Source organism: Pan troglodytes, chromosome 16, assembly GCF_028858775.2.
Source record: "Pan troglodytes isolate AG18354 chromosome 16, NHGRI_mPanTro3-v2.0_pri, whole genome shotgun sequence".
In the NCBI taxonomy this organism is placed as follows: domain Eukaryota; kingdom Metazoa; phylum Chordata; class Mammalia; order Primates; family Hominidae; genus Pan; species Pan troglodytes.
In genome coordinates, this window is record NC_072414.2 from 65555111 (window position 1) to 65572855 (window position 17745).

A 17745-nucleotide genomic window follows, 5' to 3' on the forward strand; every position below is an offset into this window, starting at 1 on the left:
GGTACACTGTGCCAACAGCTACTCATCAGAGTCAAACCGTGAACAGGAATCAACTGCAACTCTGACTTCCAAACAGTGTGATGGGCTAAAATAATAATAATTTGCAGCTTAGTGTCACCTGGCTCCTAACAGCAAAACATAAGAAGGAAGTCCCAGGCTGCTGCTTTTAAAGAGGAGACTAATTAGCAGGCCCAGTGAGGAGTACACTGCTGCAGTAGAGGGCTGTTATCAGAGAAGCACATGCCACGGTTTTAGAAAAGAAAAAGAGCTGGAACTATGAAAATATCCAAGCTTACATGCCACCCAACAACCAAAACACACCACCACACTGCACCCATGGCAACATTCCCATTACAACAAGATGACACCAAGTCACAGTTAAGGGAAGAGGCTGGGCAGACACAAACTTAAAACCATAGAGGTGAAGGCAGCTACTTAGAGAGCTTCAAACAGAAGAACAGAAGAAATAAAAAGTAGTTAGACTGGGGAGAGAAACAAAAATAGAAAGGCACCAGAGAAGAAATCAGCAAAAGTATAGCAGGAAACCTACTACAAAATCAAAGGGGAGGGAAAACCATTTCAACACTACCCTCCTTGGACTGCCTGGTTTTATGAGTTTTAATTTAAGCTTCCCAGTTCTCCCTCCCCAACTCTTCCCAACACAGATGATTTTGGACAGTCATGGATTTCCTCAAGTTCTTTGTTCCTGAGAAGAAAGACACAGAGAAGGGTTGGGGGATAAGGGAGGCAGAGAGAACGGCAAAGAAAAGAAGAAAAAAAGTTGCCACAGATGTTTTCATACACTACAACCAGAAGGGTCATGGGATTGAAAAAAAAACGAAGACAAGGGGTGGGGTGAGTGATCATACTGGGGAAGAGGGAAAGGATGCAGAAGGGAAGGGTCATTGGGCCACCTCTAATGACTACAGTACTACTACTGTAGGGTGCTGGACTCACTCTGAAGGACGCTTATGGTGGCCTGGGCTCGAATCCATGTTATGGAGGGGTTTTGCCTCAAGTCATTCCTCTTGGGGTCGTTGCTGGCCCTGCACTCGTAAGTCCCAGAGTCCTCCAAGGTGAGCCGGGTTATTCTCAGCACACTCACGCCGTTTGACCCGTAGGCGGTGTTTACGGTGACACGGCGCTTCCGAGCACCGTCCCACAGCTGTCTGAAAGACTCTGCCCGGTTGACTTCTGCGTACCACCACTGGATCTCTGGCGTGGGGCTCCCGACCACGTCACAGTACAGCTCAAAGGCGTCCCCCGTGAGCTTAGTTTCTGACATGGGCGACTTGACAAACCCAGCTAGAGGGAGGGGGAGCAGGAATGCAGTGACAGGCCAATCAGAAAAAAAAAAAGAATCAACAGGTGTTAATAGTAATTTAAAGAAAAGAAAAGAAAAAAGCAAATGAGTTGCAAAGAACAAAAAAGGATTCATTTTTAAACTATAAAGAGACAGTACAGCAATTCATACAAGCTTTTAGAAGAAGAACCACACCCTGGGAAGCTTATGAAGCAAAGGCAGGCTAATTACAAGCTGGGGCAGCCCAGGTGCTGGCCAGGCAGAAGCAAGCCCACTGGAAAGCATTTTAGCAATGGGCCCAGCTGGTAGGAATGAGAAAGCCTCAGGTCTTGGGAAGAGCCTCTTTCCTTAGAACACAAACCATTTATTACCTTTTTAAACTCAGGCAAGTGATGAAAGATAACCAGAAGAGGCAGTAGTTTTATATGCCAAATCAGGATCTCTCTTTTGGATGGGTAAACGCTTTGTTAGAAATGCAGTGTCTTTTGCAAGCCTCAACAAGAAGTATTAAATGACCTACTGGTGCCTTCTCTTGGGATTCAGAGTTCAAATTTCAACTGAAAGAGTAGCAAATTTCTCTCTCACACAGGATTCTATCCTGGGTTCGATTAGACTTTCTCCACCTCCTATTCTTCCCTGGGCCTATGGCAAACAAACAACCCAGTTGTTTAGGGTTAGGCAGCCTCTTCCTGAATGCAGACCCTCAGGAGAACAAGACAGTCTGTACTTCACACCACAGTGAGATATTAATACTTTGTGGGTCAGCTCAGAAGTGGGACCAACAATACCAGCAACCCAACTCACTGCCAGCTAATGGAGGGACTGTGCCCTCCATAACCCCATAGATCCATTACCTAGAAAAATCTGAAAAGCTATGGTATTTGACAGGCTCCATACAGTTGAATTGCCTGGCTTCTAGAAGCCAGCTCAGAAGAATGAGAAATGTACCCTGATGAACTAAACTAAACACTAGGGTGAAAGCCAGGCCTCAACCAACACTCTCAGGAACTGCCCAGGAACTAAAGTTGATGCCTACCTCCAATTGCCCATAATTTGCTTGAGGTTACACTTCCATAAGACAAGGTGGAAATGGCAGAAAGAGTTAAAAAAAAAAAAAAAATCCAGGCTTAGTTTAAAAACTTGGAGTTAGGTCCATAGGAAACAAAATCAGAGTGCAAGCATACTCTCTCTTACCCTTCCACCCCACCTAGGGTTCATTCAGCATTTCTACTGATTCAGACAGTATCCGAAGGTATAAAGAGAGACACTAAAAGAGGGCATTCTGATTGGCTTGGAAACGTCCCCTGGGAGGCCTGCTGCATAAGCCAAGCCAGCCCCTGTGCAGTAAGCAGGGAGTGAGGTCAGGATCTGCCAACATCAGATTAAGAACATTCGAGAGGAAAGGATGAAATAAATAGAACTGTTTTCCTACAGTCCAGAAGCCAAGGATGTAACAGGGCTAGCTGAAAATGGAGGTTACTAAGTGGAAAAATTCCTGTTTACATCCATAGCAGTATTTGCCTTTGGTGATAACCCCACACCATGGACTAAGAACATTAATGGAGGTACTATACTTACTCAAGTACAGGCCAAGACCTCCAAATTCATACTAGTCTTTCAATTCCTGACATTTTCAGACTCTGGGGAGCACAGGAATGCAGTGATTAACAGGCTTAGACTAAACGTTCTGCCTTTAATATGCCATTTTAAACTACCTCTTCAGATCCAGCATGCATTCCTTGTAAGGAAATATCTACCAGAGGCCCCAAGAAGCCCAACAGATGTCATTCTCAGATGCAGGAGAAGCTTTAGAATTACAGAAAGGAGCCCCCAAGCCCCTGCATGAAGAGCTGAGCTCACTGCCCAATAAAGTGGTATCCAAGGAGCCATGTCTCAGTCTCACAAACTACCACCTGCCCACCTGTCAAAGTCAATGCCAGCTAATATAAACAAAGAAGTAAAGGAGGGCCGGGCGTGATGGTTCACACCTGTAATTCCAGCACTTTGGGAGGCTGAGGCGGGAGGATCATGAGGTCAGGAGTTCAAGACCAGCCTGGCCAGTATGGTGAAACCCCGTCTCTACTATAAACACAAAAATTAGTCGGGCATGGTGGTGCTCACCTGTAGTCCCAGGTACTCGGGAGGCTGAGACAGAAGAATCACTTGAACCCAGGAGGCGGAGGTTGCAGTGAGCCAAGATCGTGCCACTGTACTCTGCCCTGGGCGACAGAGCGAGACTCCGTCAAAAAAAAAAAAAAAAAAAAGAAAGAAAGAAAGAAAGAAAAGGAAGGGAGGGAGGGAGGGAGGGGAAGTAAAGGAAGTTGGTTTTATTTATTTTACTACTGGCTCAATCACCAGAGAAAACTGGATATCAGTAAATCCCTGAAATGCAGTAAAAGTATTATTCTGTTTTAATCATATTCTTGACCATAAGTGGTAATCACAAATGGTCTTATCACATTATCTGTGAACTTGGGGAGTTACAGCCTCTCAAATGCGGTAATTATGTACTTGATTATGCCCTAGAACTGTTAGTGGATTTCTTTTGTACTTTTTCCCTTCTTCTGTATTGTACTTCAAAGCAGCCTTAGACTTAAGCCTGTTTATCAATCTGTTGACAATGCTAATGTAAAAAAGATGCCTGAAAGTATCCTTTCACCAAGAATCCATCCAATTCCACTGTAACCCCAAGTCCTAATAACACACAAGTCACAGGTAGCTGAGAAACAGTCTGACTATGATTCCCACTGCACACAACTGGGCGAGTCACTCGGCCAGATCATGCCACTCTGGGCAAGACTTCCTGCTAAGAGTAAGGAATGCTGATCTGAGTCAGTTCAATTTTCTACCTGTATCAAGGAAAATGGGACCAAGACAAAAATGTTCTTTGCATTAGTAAATTATATGATGTATATTTAAATGAAGTTTTAAAACACAAGATAAAAAACCCTTTAAAATGCCAACAATGGACATTTTTCTGTGCTCTCTTTGAAGGCCATTATTGTTATTACCATTATTAGACATATAGAGTAACAGTGACATTTTCTAAGTATGCATTATATGTTTAGGCAATGTGCTAAGCACTTTATTCATTATCATATTCAAAATTCATTTATTCATTATGATAAGTGCCATTATAATTTTCTTAAAGATGTGGAAACTAACGTCCAAAAAAGTTAAATATTTTGCCCACAGTCACAAGCTAATAACAAAGAGTCTGGCCTGGAATCCAAAGTGAAAGCATGGTCTCTTAACACTTACCACAACTGCGGTCAATGTGTCTCACTGGCCTGAAAAGGCTTTTGTAGTTACTTAAGTTAAAGATATGCTTTGTCACCACTTAGTTTAATTAATAATAATTCCTGGCCACAAAAAGCCAGGAACCTTTGACCAATTGTGCAACATACTATGATCACTAACTCCATAAAATTATAATCTTACTAGAGAATGGAGATAGAGAAGCACTGGGTCAAAGAGTTCTTAAAGCAACTGGGGGAGGGTGAACAGTGTGAAAAGATAAGATGATTCTGAGGCAAGACTGCCTCTAGTTCTGATGATTCCAATGCCCTGCTCTGGAGAAGACTGGCTTCAGAGAAGGAAGGAATTTACAAGACACTGGAAAAATTTCTCTGATGCTGTAGTCAGGAGCCAAATTAATAAACGGCAGCATCTGAAAGTTTTATAAAACTTCACAGTTTGCAAAGAGCTTCCACATACATCACATCTCATTTCATTCGCACAGTTCCACAAGGCTCATACATAGGGCAGGTGCGGAGACAGGTTTATGACTTGCCCAAAATCACTTAGGCAGTTAATCCTGAGTGGGGCTGGGACTAGAATGCAGGTCTTAGCTTAGTCTAGGGTTCTTTCCAATAAACTGTGCTGCCTCTAAACAAACTAAGGAATTCCTTGATAGCTGAACACTCATCAAAAACCATGAAAAGAGATCTATTCCCCCTCCAAACAGCATGGAAAAGAAAAGAAAAAGAAAAAGAGAAAAGAGAAAAGAACCCTCTTTACAAAGTACTGTGAAATCACAATTAGCAAGGGAAAGTTATTAGCAACCATCCACCTTATTATCCATCCAAAATTAGCTTCAATTCAGGAAAAGAACTGGCTCTCAGCAGCAGCAGCAGGAGGTTCAGAGCCTGACTCACTGCCCTGCCTTTCATTACTAAGGGCTTTCAAACAAATATGTACCTTCAACAAGAAAGCACACACTGCCTAAAGTTGGGAGGCCAACAGAAGCATCTGTTTGCTCTCTAGGTCAAGGGTCATCCAATATTTTGGAAAAACCCTAAATTTTATAAGACAACCTCCTACCCCACCCTCTTCCCCACCATCGTCTCCATCCACTATCTTAAGTGACTGGGCTCAGATCTGCAAGAGTTTTGGGAAAGTATTAATATCAGTGCATTCAGAGCAACAGTGATAAAGAGGGAAACAACAGTGGTTACTGGCTTTGAGGGAGGAAGAGACTAGAAGCTGATGCTGGAGGGGGTAGCAGGCAGAGCATTAAAAATGGAGGCAGCAAACCCAAGAGAAGCGTAATGTAAAATTGCATAACTGGGGATGGGGGATGGGAGGCAAAGATGACAGCTGGGACTAGCAGCCGGAGAAAAGGAGGAGCTTGCTGGCAGGAAAAACTGGATGTGTAGATATGTAGCAGAGGGTGAGAAGAAAAAGGAAACACAGAAGAGCAAGTTGAGCCCAATCCCAGGAAAACTGCTTTCATATATGCCCTAAGGAAGTAAAAAAAGCTAGCCTAGCCCTATATAGGAGAGACTATCATGATTTTTCACATTTACCTCCAGGGCAACCACAGAACAAGAAATCAGACTAACTTTCTCTCTCCCTCAACTGACTACTGCCAAGGCCAGGCCTTTAAGTCTTGCCTGCTTTTGTCACCTCTTTTAAAAACAGCTGTTCCCTTCAAACCCCCTCTACCTCTAATTCCCTGTGGCTGGCTCATGCTGTTCTCTCCTTCATTCCTCGCAATAAAGAGAAAATGACAGCCAAGATCATAAGAGCGTTTCTCTCCTCTGTCTCTCTCACACACACACACACAAATTCAAATCGTCTACCTCAAAATAAAGACTGAGCAAGACCCACTGACATCTAAACGTGAATACAGGAACTATGAGTATTTCAAATGTCTAAAGGACCCTTAACTGCTGTGAGGCTGTCACAGACTTGAGCCTACACAAACTACTGTAGAGCCTGCCTATCCTTCCTGTTAATCAGGAAACAGATCATTCATCACTATTCCTTAACACCAAAGGTAGGTCAGAAGTCTATATGCACTCATTCTGTGTGTACTGACCAAGGGTAAGGCAGGCTTGAAGTCCTGGGAGCAGAGGAAATGGGGTAACCTCATTCTCTGCAGCAGGAAGAGGTACCATAGATTAGTCTCATCTCTAGGTAGAGATGGCAGCAATTACAAAACATTTTCCAAATTCAAACCTGCTCCTTCCACAGGTACCTTGATCAGGCAGATATGACAAAAGTTTGGAAATTAAGATCATCCCCATCACTAGCTTCTAAATCAGGGTCCACCCTTTATTCTGAAATTATACCATTCAAAATGACCAAAGGCATCTATACCAGCCAGCCTTCTGCTTTGGAAAAATAGGGGAATCTAGTTTATGCCAAGAGAAACTACATAGTTTAGTGATCAAATGCAGCAAACTCTAAAATCAGTTGTCTGGATTCACATAAGGCTCTGTCACTAACTGTATGACTGTAAGCAAGTGACCTAACCTCTCTGAGCTTCATCTCCCTAATCTGTAAAACGGGACTAATAATAGCAGCTACCTCACAGGGTTATTGTGAGGATTATATGAGATAACATAGCTTAAAACAGTACCTGACACATAGTAAGCACTCAATAATGTTAGCTATTATTATATGTCTCCATAGAAATAAGTGCTAAACAGGCCATGGGCAGCAGCCTGCAGCACTGCTCCACAACAGGCTGGGAAGCAGAACTTCACATCCAAAATGAGCTTAACTTAAAATCCAAGTTCTTCAAGAAACAACAAAAAACTAACCTTAACCTTCCAAATAAAATGAGAACCAGAACGGAAATGTTAACTGCAGAAAGGAATGAAAAAGAAGGGAATTCTTCATTCCTTCCTATCTTTAGAGCAAACCGGAATGAATAAAGTGATAATAGCAGACACATGTATGTGGACTCAAGGAATTAGCAAGTGTTTTCAGAGTTATAAACCATTAAATCTAAGATATTATGAATAATCTGGAAAGTCCAAGAATAATAAGAATAAAGAGAGGCAGTACAAATTCTCCTTTTCAAAAAAAATTCTTTTAAAGTAGAAAATAATCCTATCAATTATAAATCAGGCTGCTTAACAATATTTGGGAAGATACTGGATATTGAACAGGCCAAACTGTTAATTTACAAAATATAAGATGTAGTTATGGAATCTGAGATCATGTCACATTAGCTTAATTTCAGCCTAAGAAAAGGTGTCAGGTTTTGAGTCAGCACCTCCCCAACACAAATTCTCTTAACTTTAAGCAGTTTCTTCAAATGGGAATGATGCCACTTTCTTTATAGGGTAGTTGTGAAAATCATGTTACATTATGTGTAAGAGTTCTGTAAACTACTCTATGCAAATGTTAAGTTACTTTAGGACAGACAAGAAATAAGCATTTGGTATGACGGATCTCCCTCAACAAAAACTTTCATTCAGTCCTGTTGCCAATTCCTACTGACAAGCTAAACAAGCATGATCTACCTAGATCTACAGGTTTAAAAAAAAGTCAATGACAAAAAAGAAAAAAATTTAAAAGTACGATTTAAAAAAAAACATGGGCCGCTCACACTCATAATCTCAGCACTTTGGGAAGCCAAGGTGGTCTGATCGCTTGAGTCCAAGAGCTCGAGACCGGCCTGGGTAACACGGCAAAAAACTGTCTCTTCAAAAAATTAGCCAGGTGTGGTGGTGCATGTCTATGATTCCAGCTACTCAGGAGGCTGAGGCAGGAGAATCACCTGAGTCCAGGAAGTTGAGGCTGCAGCATGCTGGGGTCACAACATTGCACTCCAGCCTGAACGACAGAGGAGACCCTGTCTCAACAAAGAAAGAAAACAAAAATTATGGGAATCTCTCAACTCAGAAAAATATAACCAAAGTTTTGCATATTTCAGGGGTCTTCCAGACCCTGAGTCTAGATTGTACTACTGTTAGATGAGTGAACAGTTAAGGGTCTATTAAGATGAGAGCTCACCTTATAGGGAAATGAGCCATGGTTTAAAAAACTTGGGATGGATTTTCCCATTTCTTCAACCTCAGTTTCCTCATCTGAAAAATGGGGACAATGATTCCTATCTTCTTCATAAGGTCATGGCAAGATTCACATGAACAATGTACATAAAATTACTTTGTAACCTGTAAAGCTATAAATGTAATAACATGTCAGTTTTATGCAAGCATTCTACTCTATTAGGTAAAGAATGATCTAAGGCCAGGCGCAGTGGCTCATGCCTGTAATCCCAACACTTTGGGAGGCTGAGGTGGGAGGACTGCACCAGTCTGGACAACATGGTGAAATCCTGTCTCTACCAAAAATAGCTGAGCATGGTGGTGTGCACCTCTAGTCCCAGCTACTTGGAAGGCTGAGGTAAGAGGATCAATTGAGCCTGAGAGGTTGAGGCTGCAGTGAGCTATGATCATTCCACTGCACTCCAGCCTGGTGACAGAGTAGAGACCCTGTCTCAAGGGGGGGGAAAAAAAGAATGATCTAAACTAGTCCTGAGTGTTCTATTAACATACCTCAAAAGCAGCGTGGAAGAAACTGGGGGGCAGGGCTCACACACATCCATGAAGGAGGGGGATGTCTACTGGACTGACTTTTTCCAAATCTTTCCATTTTCCAAAAGAAAAAAGCACTGCAAACCACTGATCCAGAAAATTAACATGTTTCAAATAGAAAGTGACATTAAATGAGGTAAGGTTGCCAGAAATTAATAAAAATGATTTAGAATAAATTCTGGTTAAAAAAAAAAATCTTACAAAAATAGAACCTGACATCAGACCTGAGAAACAGAAAGAATTGGAAAATGTAGGCCGGGTGCGGTGGCTCATGCCTGTAATCCCAGCACTTTGGGAGGCCGAGGCGGGTAGATCACCTGAGGTCAGGAGTTTGAGACCAACCTGAACGACATGAAGAAAACTCGTCTCTACTAAAAATACAAAACTAGGTGGGCATGGTGGCGCATGCCTGTAATCCCAGCTACTCGGGAGGCTGAGGCAGGAGAATGAGGTGAACCCAGGAGGCGGAGGTTGCGGTGAGCTGAGATCGCACCACTGCACTCCAGCCTGGGCAACAAGAGCGAAACTCACCTCAAAAAAAAAAAAAAAAAAAAGAATTGGAAAATGTTAAAAGCAAAGAGAAGAATCAGCTCAGAATTGAACCCCTCTTGCATTCCTTTTGTACGTCTGTCTTCCAAGGTTCATTCCTATGATCCTGAATATCCTCACATGGACTCTTAACAGATTGAAAGCTCTGCCTGTATGTTACTTATCAGAAAATACTATGGCCATCATGCGGTGGCTCACGCCTGTAATACCACCTACTTGGGAGGCTGACGCACAAGAATCGCTTGAATGCAGGAGGTGGAGGTTGCAGTGAGCCAGGATCACACCACTGCACTCCAACCTGGGTGACAGAGCAAGACTACTTCTCAAAAAAAAATAAAAAGAAAATGCTAGCCACTTGTAGGCTTTTACAGTACTCAGGTAAAGAGCTTCATTATCAAAGACACTGCTGGAGACTAACAACGTTTCTCCTTCACCCCAGGGAGGAAAAAGGCATTTAATTTACTCTTGAGCAGTCAGATCCAAGAAAGTGTGGCCAAATACAATAAATCAGGGCCCATTTTGACTTTGACATCAAAATGACCATGACTTTTTTAAAACTAAGGATGTGTCTGTCCAAGGAGAAAAATGCAGCAGCCACAAACTATTGTCAAGCTAGTATTTTCAGGGGAATTTTAGGTAATTCACTTCCCAACTTCACAAATAGTACTTAAGCTGCTGGTCCGTAACAGAAAAAGCTGGTTTTGCTAGCCATTAAAAACCAGGAATGTCTCATGCAGGGGAAACAGAAAAATGCACACAAATAAGCTATATCTTAAAGAGAGTTATTAATGAAAGGTTTGGTTCAAATATGTAAGTGAAACCCTTACATATTTAAGCAAATGCTCATAAAAGCTCTCTTATCCCAAGAGATTGTCAAAAGTAGCTATGGGCAGATCTAGAACTACATCCAAAATGGAGCTTTGAGGCCAAAAACAATTTTAATTAATTAAAAGAAAAATAATACCAGTTACAAAACATTTAAAGAGTGTACTTCAACTGACTCTCCAGTTAGCATTAAAGCCAAAATGAAAACAATATACTAGAAAGCTTTAATACTTCAATTCGACAAAGATTCTTTGCTTGACCAATATTTAGGCTTCTGAACCTTCTCCTAGGCCCATCTGTGAACTTCCTTGAAAAATTCAGTTTTAGCAAAGAACCTTGCTAAGTCAGTTTAGCAAGAACCCCCATCTTTGATCATCCTCAGTATCAGATCAGGTTCTTCAGCCTCCACCATTCCCTAGCTGAGGTCTGATCAACCTGGCCTATCCTCAGTGAGAATGTTTAGGTTGGCTTAGCCAAATCCTCCTTACCCCTAATGTTTCCTCTTAGTAATTTTCCATCCACTGACCCCCACTTGCCTATGCTGTATTCAGAGCTGAGCCCATCTCTCTCCCCAGTGCAGAATCTCACTGCAGTGGTCTGGTCCCTACATCTATCACCATGTTCTAAATAAAGCCTTTCTTACCATGCTTTAACATGTTATCATTTTTTTTTTCTTTAGCAAGTTGAATAAACCATTCTCAAAAGCCATAGGTAATTACTGCTCAAAAGCTAATCTTTGCCAAACTTTTTCTGTGAAATGCACCTGTCTATAAATTCAGCATAACTTCTGATAACAAGCTTACTTTCTGTCTCTGACAACACAGTAACAATCAGGACTTAAATGTTAAGATAACAAAATTCATCTCATTCTTCCATCATCATATATCCCATGAATATGACAATGAACACAAGCAGTCCAAGCTGATAGTCTAAGTATAATCTAGAAGACATTTTAACTGAAAGAGGTAGTAAGCTACTTCTCCCCACCTTTTTTTAAACAGCCATTCTCAGAAACCACAGAGTCAAAAACTCTGACCAGAGGGAAATTCAAGTTTTGAATCACATCTCAGGATGTTAGGTAACCGTAGTCCTAGTCTTCCCAGCTGATAAACTATTAATATTTCCAAAGCATAAATAGCTTATAGCAGAAATCACACTGAGAACTTTGTCATTACATACAAAAGGCAAAGCTTTCCTTAGATGACAAAATTCTAAAGCAGTAATTCTTAAATTTTACCATGCAGCAGAATCATTTGGAGGGCCTGTTAGAACACAGACTGAGGCCTGAGACTGCACTTACAAGTTCTCAGGTGATGCCCGTGCTGCTGCTCCAGGGACCATACTCTGACAATGTCTTGGAGAATCTGAAACTGTGCAAATTTTGTGCAAATTTTGAGCTTGTTTAAATGGAAGGAAAATAAAGGCATAAGAGCCACACAGACGTTTCTGAAATCATATAAAGACTCTCCCAACAGCTGGGCCTGTGATCCATGGCCAAAAGGAGTAGAGTAGCAAAAACAGTTGCTAAAAAAACTGTGTCACTATGATTTCAAAACAATGACTTTTATCTTGGATTTGTTCAGTTTTCCAGTGTGTACACTGACAGGATGCCTTCAATTTACCATTTATTGAGGTCCTGTTTACCAAGGACTGTGCACAGGGATAAACTTTGTTCCTAAACAGATTTCAACCTTGCAAGACACAAGACAGAATAATCAAAATACAATACCACTGACAACAGCACTTCTATGACAGGTATGTACAACAGGAACATATATAAAAAATAATTTTGTTGGACTAACGTATACCTAGAAAGCTCATGCATTGAAATCTAAATCTAGCCTTGTCAGTTGCGGGGAGAGATGGTCTTGTTCTAGGCAAGAGGAAACACCATGAGCACAGTATTACAATTAGTAGGAATGAGTTCTAGATAAAGGTGAAAAAATTCAACATTTTTTGAGTGCTATTACATGTCAAGCACCTATTAAGTGCTCATGCTATTCAGAAAAATATCCTCAAGACCTCACAATATAGGGAGAATGACAGGTATCCTGTAAGCTATGAAGAGCATATTCTAAAATAAGCAGCTTGGGCTTCTTTCCATAGAACAAGGGTTATGACTGCTCTGACTGGTGACAGTACAATGGCTGTCAGAAATAAGGAAGTCAACAAGGAGTTAAGAAGCTCCTTCAATAATCCAAATGAAAAATAGTCTGAACTAATTAAGAGTGGCTGTGGGAATGGTGAGAAGGTAACAGACATGAGCAATGTTTACAAGATAGAATCAAATGAACTTATTGATGTGGGGTGGGCAGTGATACTGTAACTGTAATAAGGGAAAGCAGGCTGAGCTGGCTTTAGAGACATCTGGAGATATCCAAATGTAGTTAAAAATAAGGATCTGATATGCAGGAGAGAGGTGGAGGCTGGAAATATGCACTTGGGAATCATCAGCTTATGGACGTTGAAGCCATGGGAGGAGATGAGCTGACTCAGGGAGGATGAAAAAGAAACTGAGAATGGAACTTTCTACATAATTATACTTCTTTCCAAATGATTCACCACTGAATGCAATGCACTTTCACTAGGATAAAACACCCCAAGTTAGGAACTAATTCCCTTCCCATATCTAGACAACACTTTTAATAATGTCAAGTAAATATTTTATTATTTTGCTTCAGAAGACTTAAAACTCCATGTCAATGACTCAGATATAAGGCACAGTATCCATACCAGAAAGTCTCAAAGCAGCATTAGACTTCGCTTGAGTAGAGTGCGTAATGCTATTAGCCTTTACAAAGAATCCTGGCCGGGCGCAGTGGCTCACGCCTGTAATCCCAGCACTTTGGGAGGCCAAGGCAGGTGGATCACCTGAGGTGGAGTTCAAGAGCAGCCTGGCCAACACGGTAAAACCCCGTCTCTACTAAAAAATACAAAAACTTAGCTGGGCGTGGTGGTGGGGGCCTGTAATCCCAGCTACTCGGGTGGCTGAGGCAGGAGAATCGCTTGAACCCAGGAGATGGAGGTTGCAGTGAGCCGAGACGGCGCCATTGTACTCCAGCCTGGGTGACAGAGCGAAACTCCATCCCTGAAAACAAACAAACAAAAAACACACACAAAGAATCCTTAACTTCTGAGAAAAACAGTATCCATATGGTTCCAAAGATTACCTTTGGAAATGCTTTTTTCCCCTTACTTTTTTATATGACACATAAAAATTATATTTATATGACACATAATAAGTATATATATTTATGGGATACATAGTGATGTTTCAATATATATACAATGTGTAATGATCAGATTGGGGTAATTAGCATATCCATCATCTCAGACATTTATCATCTGTGTCGTGAACACTCAGTATTTTCTATTTTAGCAACATGAAAGTATGTATTACTGTTATAGTAATCCTACTTCTAGTATTTTCTAGCTATAAAACACTACAACTTATTCCTCCTATCTAGCTTTAATTTTGTGTCCTTAAACAAATCCCTCCCTATTCCTTTCTTCCCTCACCTTCCTGTTCTACTTTTTACTTTTTTTTTCTTTTTTTAGAGACAGGGTCTCGCTCTTGTCACCCACGCTGGAGTGCAGTGGCATGATCATAGCTCACTGTAACCTCGAACTCCTTGGTTCAAGCAATCCTCCCACCTCAGCCTCTAGAGTAGCTAGGACTACAGGTGTGTGCCACCCCACCCAGCTAAGTTTTTTAGTTTTTTGTAGAGATGAGGGTCTTGCTATGTTTTTTGTACAGTATGCTAGTCTCAAACTACTGGCCTCAAGTGGTCTTCCTGCCTTGACCTCCCAAAGTACTGGGATTACAGGCATGAGCCACTGTACTGGCCTACTTTTTACTTCTATGAGATCAACTTTTTTTTAAGCTTCTGCATATGAGTGAGAACATGCAGTGTTTAAATTACCATTCCTGGGTTATTTCACTTAACATGGAATGCTTTCTGTGGAGAAAAAGCTAACACATAATCCCAACCAAATTTTCTCAACTTTTAAAAAGGAAAACAAGCGGAATCTCAGCCTAAAGCCCAAAGCTAAACCAACTCCCACTCTGCAGTAAAGAGTACTGAAAAGAAACAAAGCCAATATGCCATGGACCAGTGATTCTAGAGAAAATATTAACAGAAATAGTAACCCCTATTTTAGACTGTGATAAAAGTTCATGAAATATTACAATGTTTATGCCCCTTTTCCTACCCTTCTGGTCCCCTCCAGTATTTCTGTAAAGATTAAACAAATATGATTTTGGAAAATAAGGATATGATGGTGATACACAGGCAACTGAACAAGAGACTCTTCACTTCCACAATGGCATGAAATGGGAACATTTTCCCCCCTCTAGGCCCCAGTGGTTTCTCAATTTAAAAAAAATTGAGGATGCTCAGCAGAACTTTACTGAGTCTTATTTTGAATCTTGAAAAATGAGACAAATTTGACTCCGTTACATATGGACCATATGGACAATGTGCTGAAACTGCAAACATTCCCACTACTTAAGTTGTGATAGTAGCAAAAATTATTTATACAGTTACACTGAGCCAGAGTCCAAAGAATATTTGATATTTGGTATGACACAGTTTATGAAGATCCTGAATTTGTCCCTGAATTCTCAACAACTCATATAATTATTGTTCATTCAGGAAGACAGGGAAAATCATTCTTAAAGTAATACGCAATTTCACTCCCATTAAATGGGAATTTATCACATATTCAACTCACTGTTAAATAATTAAAAGTTCCCACTTGTGGAATTTAGTACGCCAATCTCGAAACAGACTATCAAGAACATTTTCTTAAAATTAAATATGCTCCCAAACAGTAAAATACTATTCAATGCAAAAACAAAAACAAAAACAAAAACAAAACAAACTCTCAAGCCATGAAAAGCCAAGGAGAGACCTTAAATGCATATTACTAAGTGAAATAAGCCAATCTGAAAAGGGTACACAGTATGATTCCAACTACATATATGACATTCTGAAAAAGGCAAAACTATAGAGACAATAAAAAGATCAGTGGTCCCAGGAGATAAGAAGGAAGGAGGGATGAAGAGGTGGTACACAGGGGATTTTTAGGACAGTGAAACTATCTGTATAATACTCTAATGATTAGCGTATGTAATTATATATTTCTCAAAACTCATAGTATGCACAACATCAAGAATGAACCCTAAACTCAAAGTCCTAAACTATGATCTTTGAGTGATGATGTGTCAATGTAGGTTCATCAATTATAACAAATGTACCACTCTGGTGGGAATGTGATAGTGGGGGCTGTATGTGTGTGGGGACAGGGGGTACATGGGAACTCTCTGTACTTCCTGCTCAATTTTGCTGTGAACCTAAAATTGCTCTAAAAATGCAGTCGATTTTTTTAAATTAAAAGTATCAACTGAAAAATACTTATAATCACGTACTGAGGTTTATTTGCACTTGACACTGAGCATATCTGATTGCAATTTTTTAAATGATACATAAATGCAAAGCTACTTTTGAGCAAGCAAAAATAACTTCTGCTCGGACAAGCTAGTAATGTTCACCTATCTTGTGTTTCTGATGCAAGCACAGAAAACATGGGACAGGTTGGGCCTAGTGGCTCATGCTTGTAATCCCAACACGGGAAGGCGAAGGCAGGAGGATCGCTTGAGCCCAGGAGTTCAAGACCAGCCTGGGTAACATAGGGAGACCCTGTGTCTTACAAAAATGTGAAGAATTAGCCAGGCATGGTGGTGTGTACCTATAGTCCCAGCTACTCAAGAGGCTAAGGTGGAGGAACACCTGGACCCAGGAGGTCAAAGCTGCAATAAACCGTGATCACACCACTGCACTCTAACCTAGGCCCACAGAGCGAGATCCTGTCTCCAAAAAAAAAAAAAAAGGAAGAAAAGAAAACATGGGACTCTTAAACCTTAAGATCTATCAGACTGGCCAGGCGCAGTGGCTCATGCCTATAATCCCAGCACTTTGGGAGGCCGAGGTGGGCGGATCACGAGGTCAGGAGATTGAGACCATCCTGGCTAACACGGTGAAACCCCGCCTCTACTAAAAAAAATACAAAAAATTAGCCGGGCGTGGTGGCCAGCGCCTGTAGTCCCAGCTACGCGGGAGGCTGAGGCAGGACAATGGCGTGAACCCGGGAGGCGGAGCTTGCAGTGAGCAGAGATGCGCCACTGCACTCCAGCCTGGGCGACAGAGCCAGACTCTGTCTCAAAAATAAATAAATAAATAAATAAACAAATCTATCAGACTTCAACTAGGCTATCTTAATTAATGCTCTCCTAACTCCATTAAACAGAAATCTCCCATCATAGGGAAAAGAATGTCATAGGAGGAAATCTCCTAAGCCTTTATCACGTTAAATGCCCAGGAGAATAAATTACACTTATGGGTAAGGTAACCATATAATTTGTCATCTAAACCTGAATCCTTCTGAGAGTGAAAGGGGTGCTGTTAGTAATTCTGACAGGGCAACAGGCACAAACTGAGAATTATGATTACTCAACTTACAGGGAACCTGGAGGATGTATTATGTAAGATTAAGCAATTAGAGTGGAGATATCCCAGAATAAAATTCTAGGTCAATAAACTTCCAATTCTAAATACAGTATATTTGTGATTTAAAAACTTTCCCCAAAACCTGGAGCAATAATTTTCCAAGAATCCCTTTGATTGTTAAATATCTGAGTCTCAGATTCAAATGTATCAAGTCCTCCAAAGCACCTCCAAGATTCCTATTTTATTTTTATCTATTAAAATTATAAATCTTCCACCTTATTCTTCTACATTCAATATTAATTGGTAACTATACCACCCTTAGCTAATTTTTCCATTAACTAGAACCTATTGTCTTAGTATAAAGTACACAATTCAAGGCCCTACTGCTCCAAAAGAAAATGCCTCTCTTGATTTTAAATGGTAGTATACAAAGATCGATGAACAGTAATATTTACAAAAGGTAGTTCTCCACTTAGTAATTTCAGATTATCATATTTAGTAAAATCATAAACTCTGGTTAAAAAAAAACAGGCCAAGATTGTGTCAGCTAGCAATGACGCTCTAGAATTTATTACCATATACTCTCTAATAGTGTCTCAGAAATGAATACGAAGCTACGCGGTAACAAAATGCTGGACTCATCTTTTTTTTTTGAGACAGAGTCTCGCTCTGTCGCCCAGGATGGGGTGCAGTGGCACAATCTCAGCTCACTGCAACCTCTGCC

At 40.9% G+C, this 17745-nt stretch overlaps 1 protein-coding gene across 4 annotated transcripts in view; it reads right to left on the bottom strand.

The window, feature by feature from the left end:
* Positions 1 to 17745, bottom strand: part of NPTN (neuroplastin) — a 73466-nt gene that overhangs the window by 36050 nt on the left and 19671 nt on the right. For 3 of the 4 annotated variants that reach the window (XR_010151415.1, XM_009429498.4, XM_063794186.1), the window contains exon 2: positions 958 to 1305. The exons of the other annotated variant lie outside the window; for it this stretch is intronic. Coding sequence is in view for 2 of the 3 variants with exons in the window: in XM_009429498.4 (XP_009427773.1) it covers positions 958 to 1305 (348 nt within the window). In the remaining variant the exon portion in view is untranslated. The remainder of the gene's footprint in view (positions 1 to 957; positions 1306 to 17745) is intronic. 4 annotated transcript variants of the gene reach the window in all.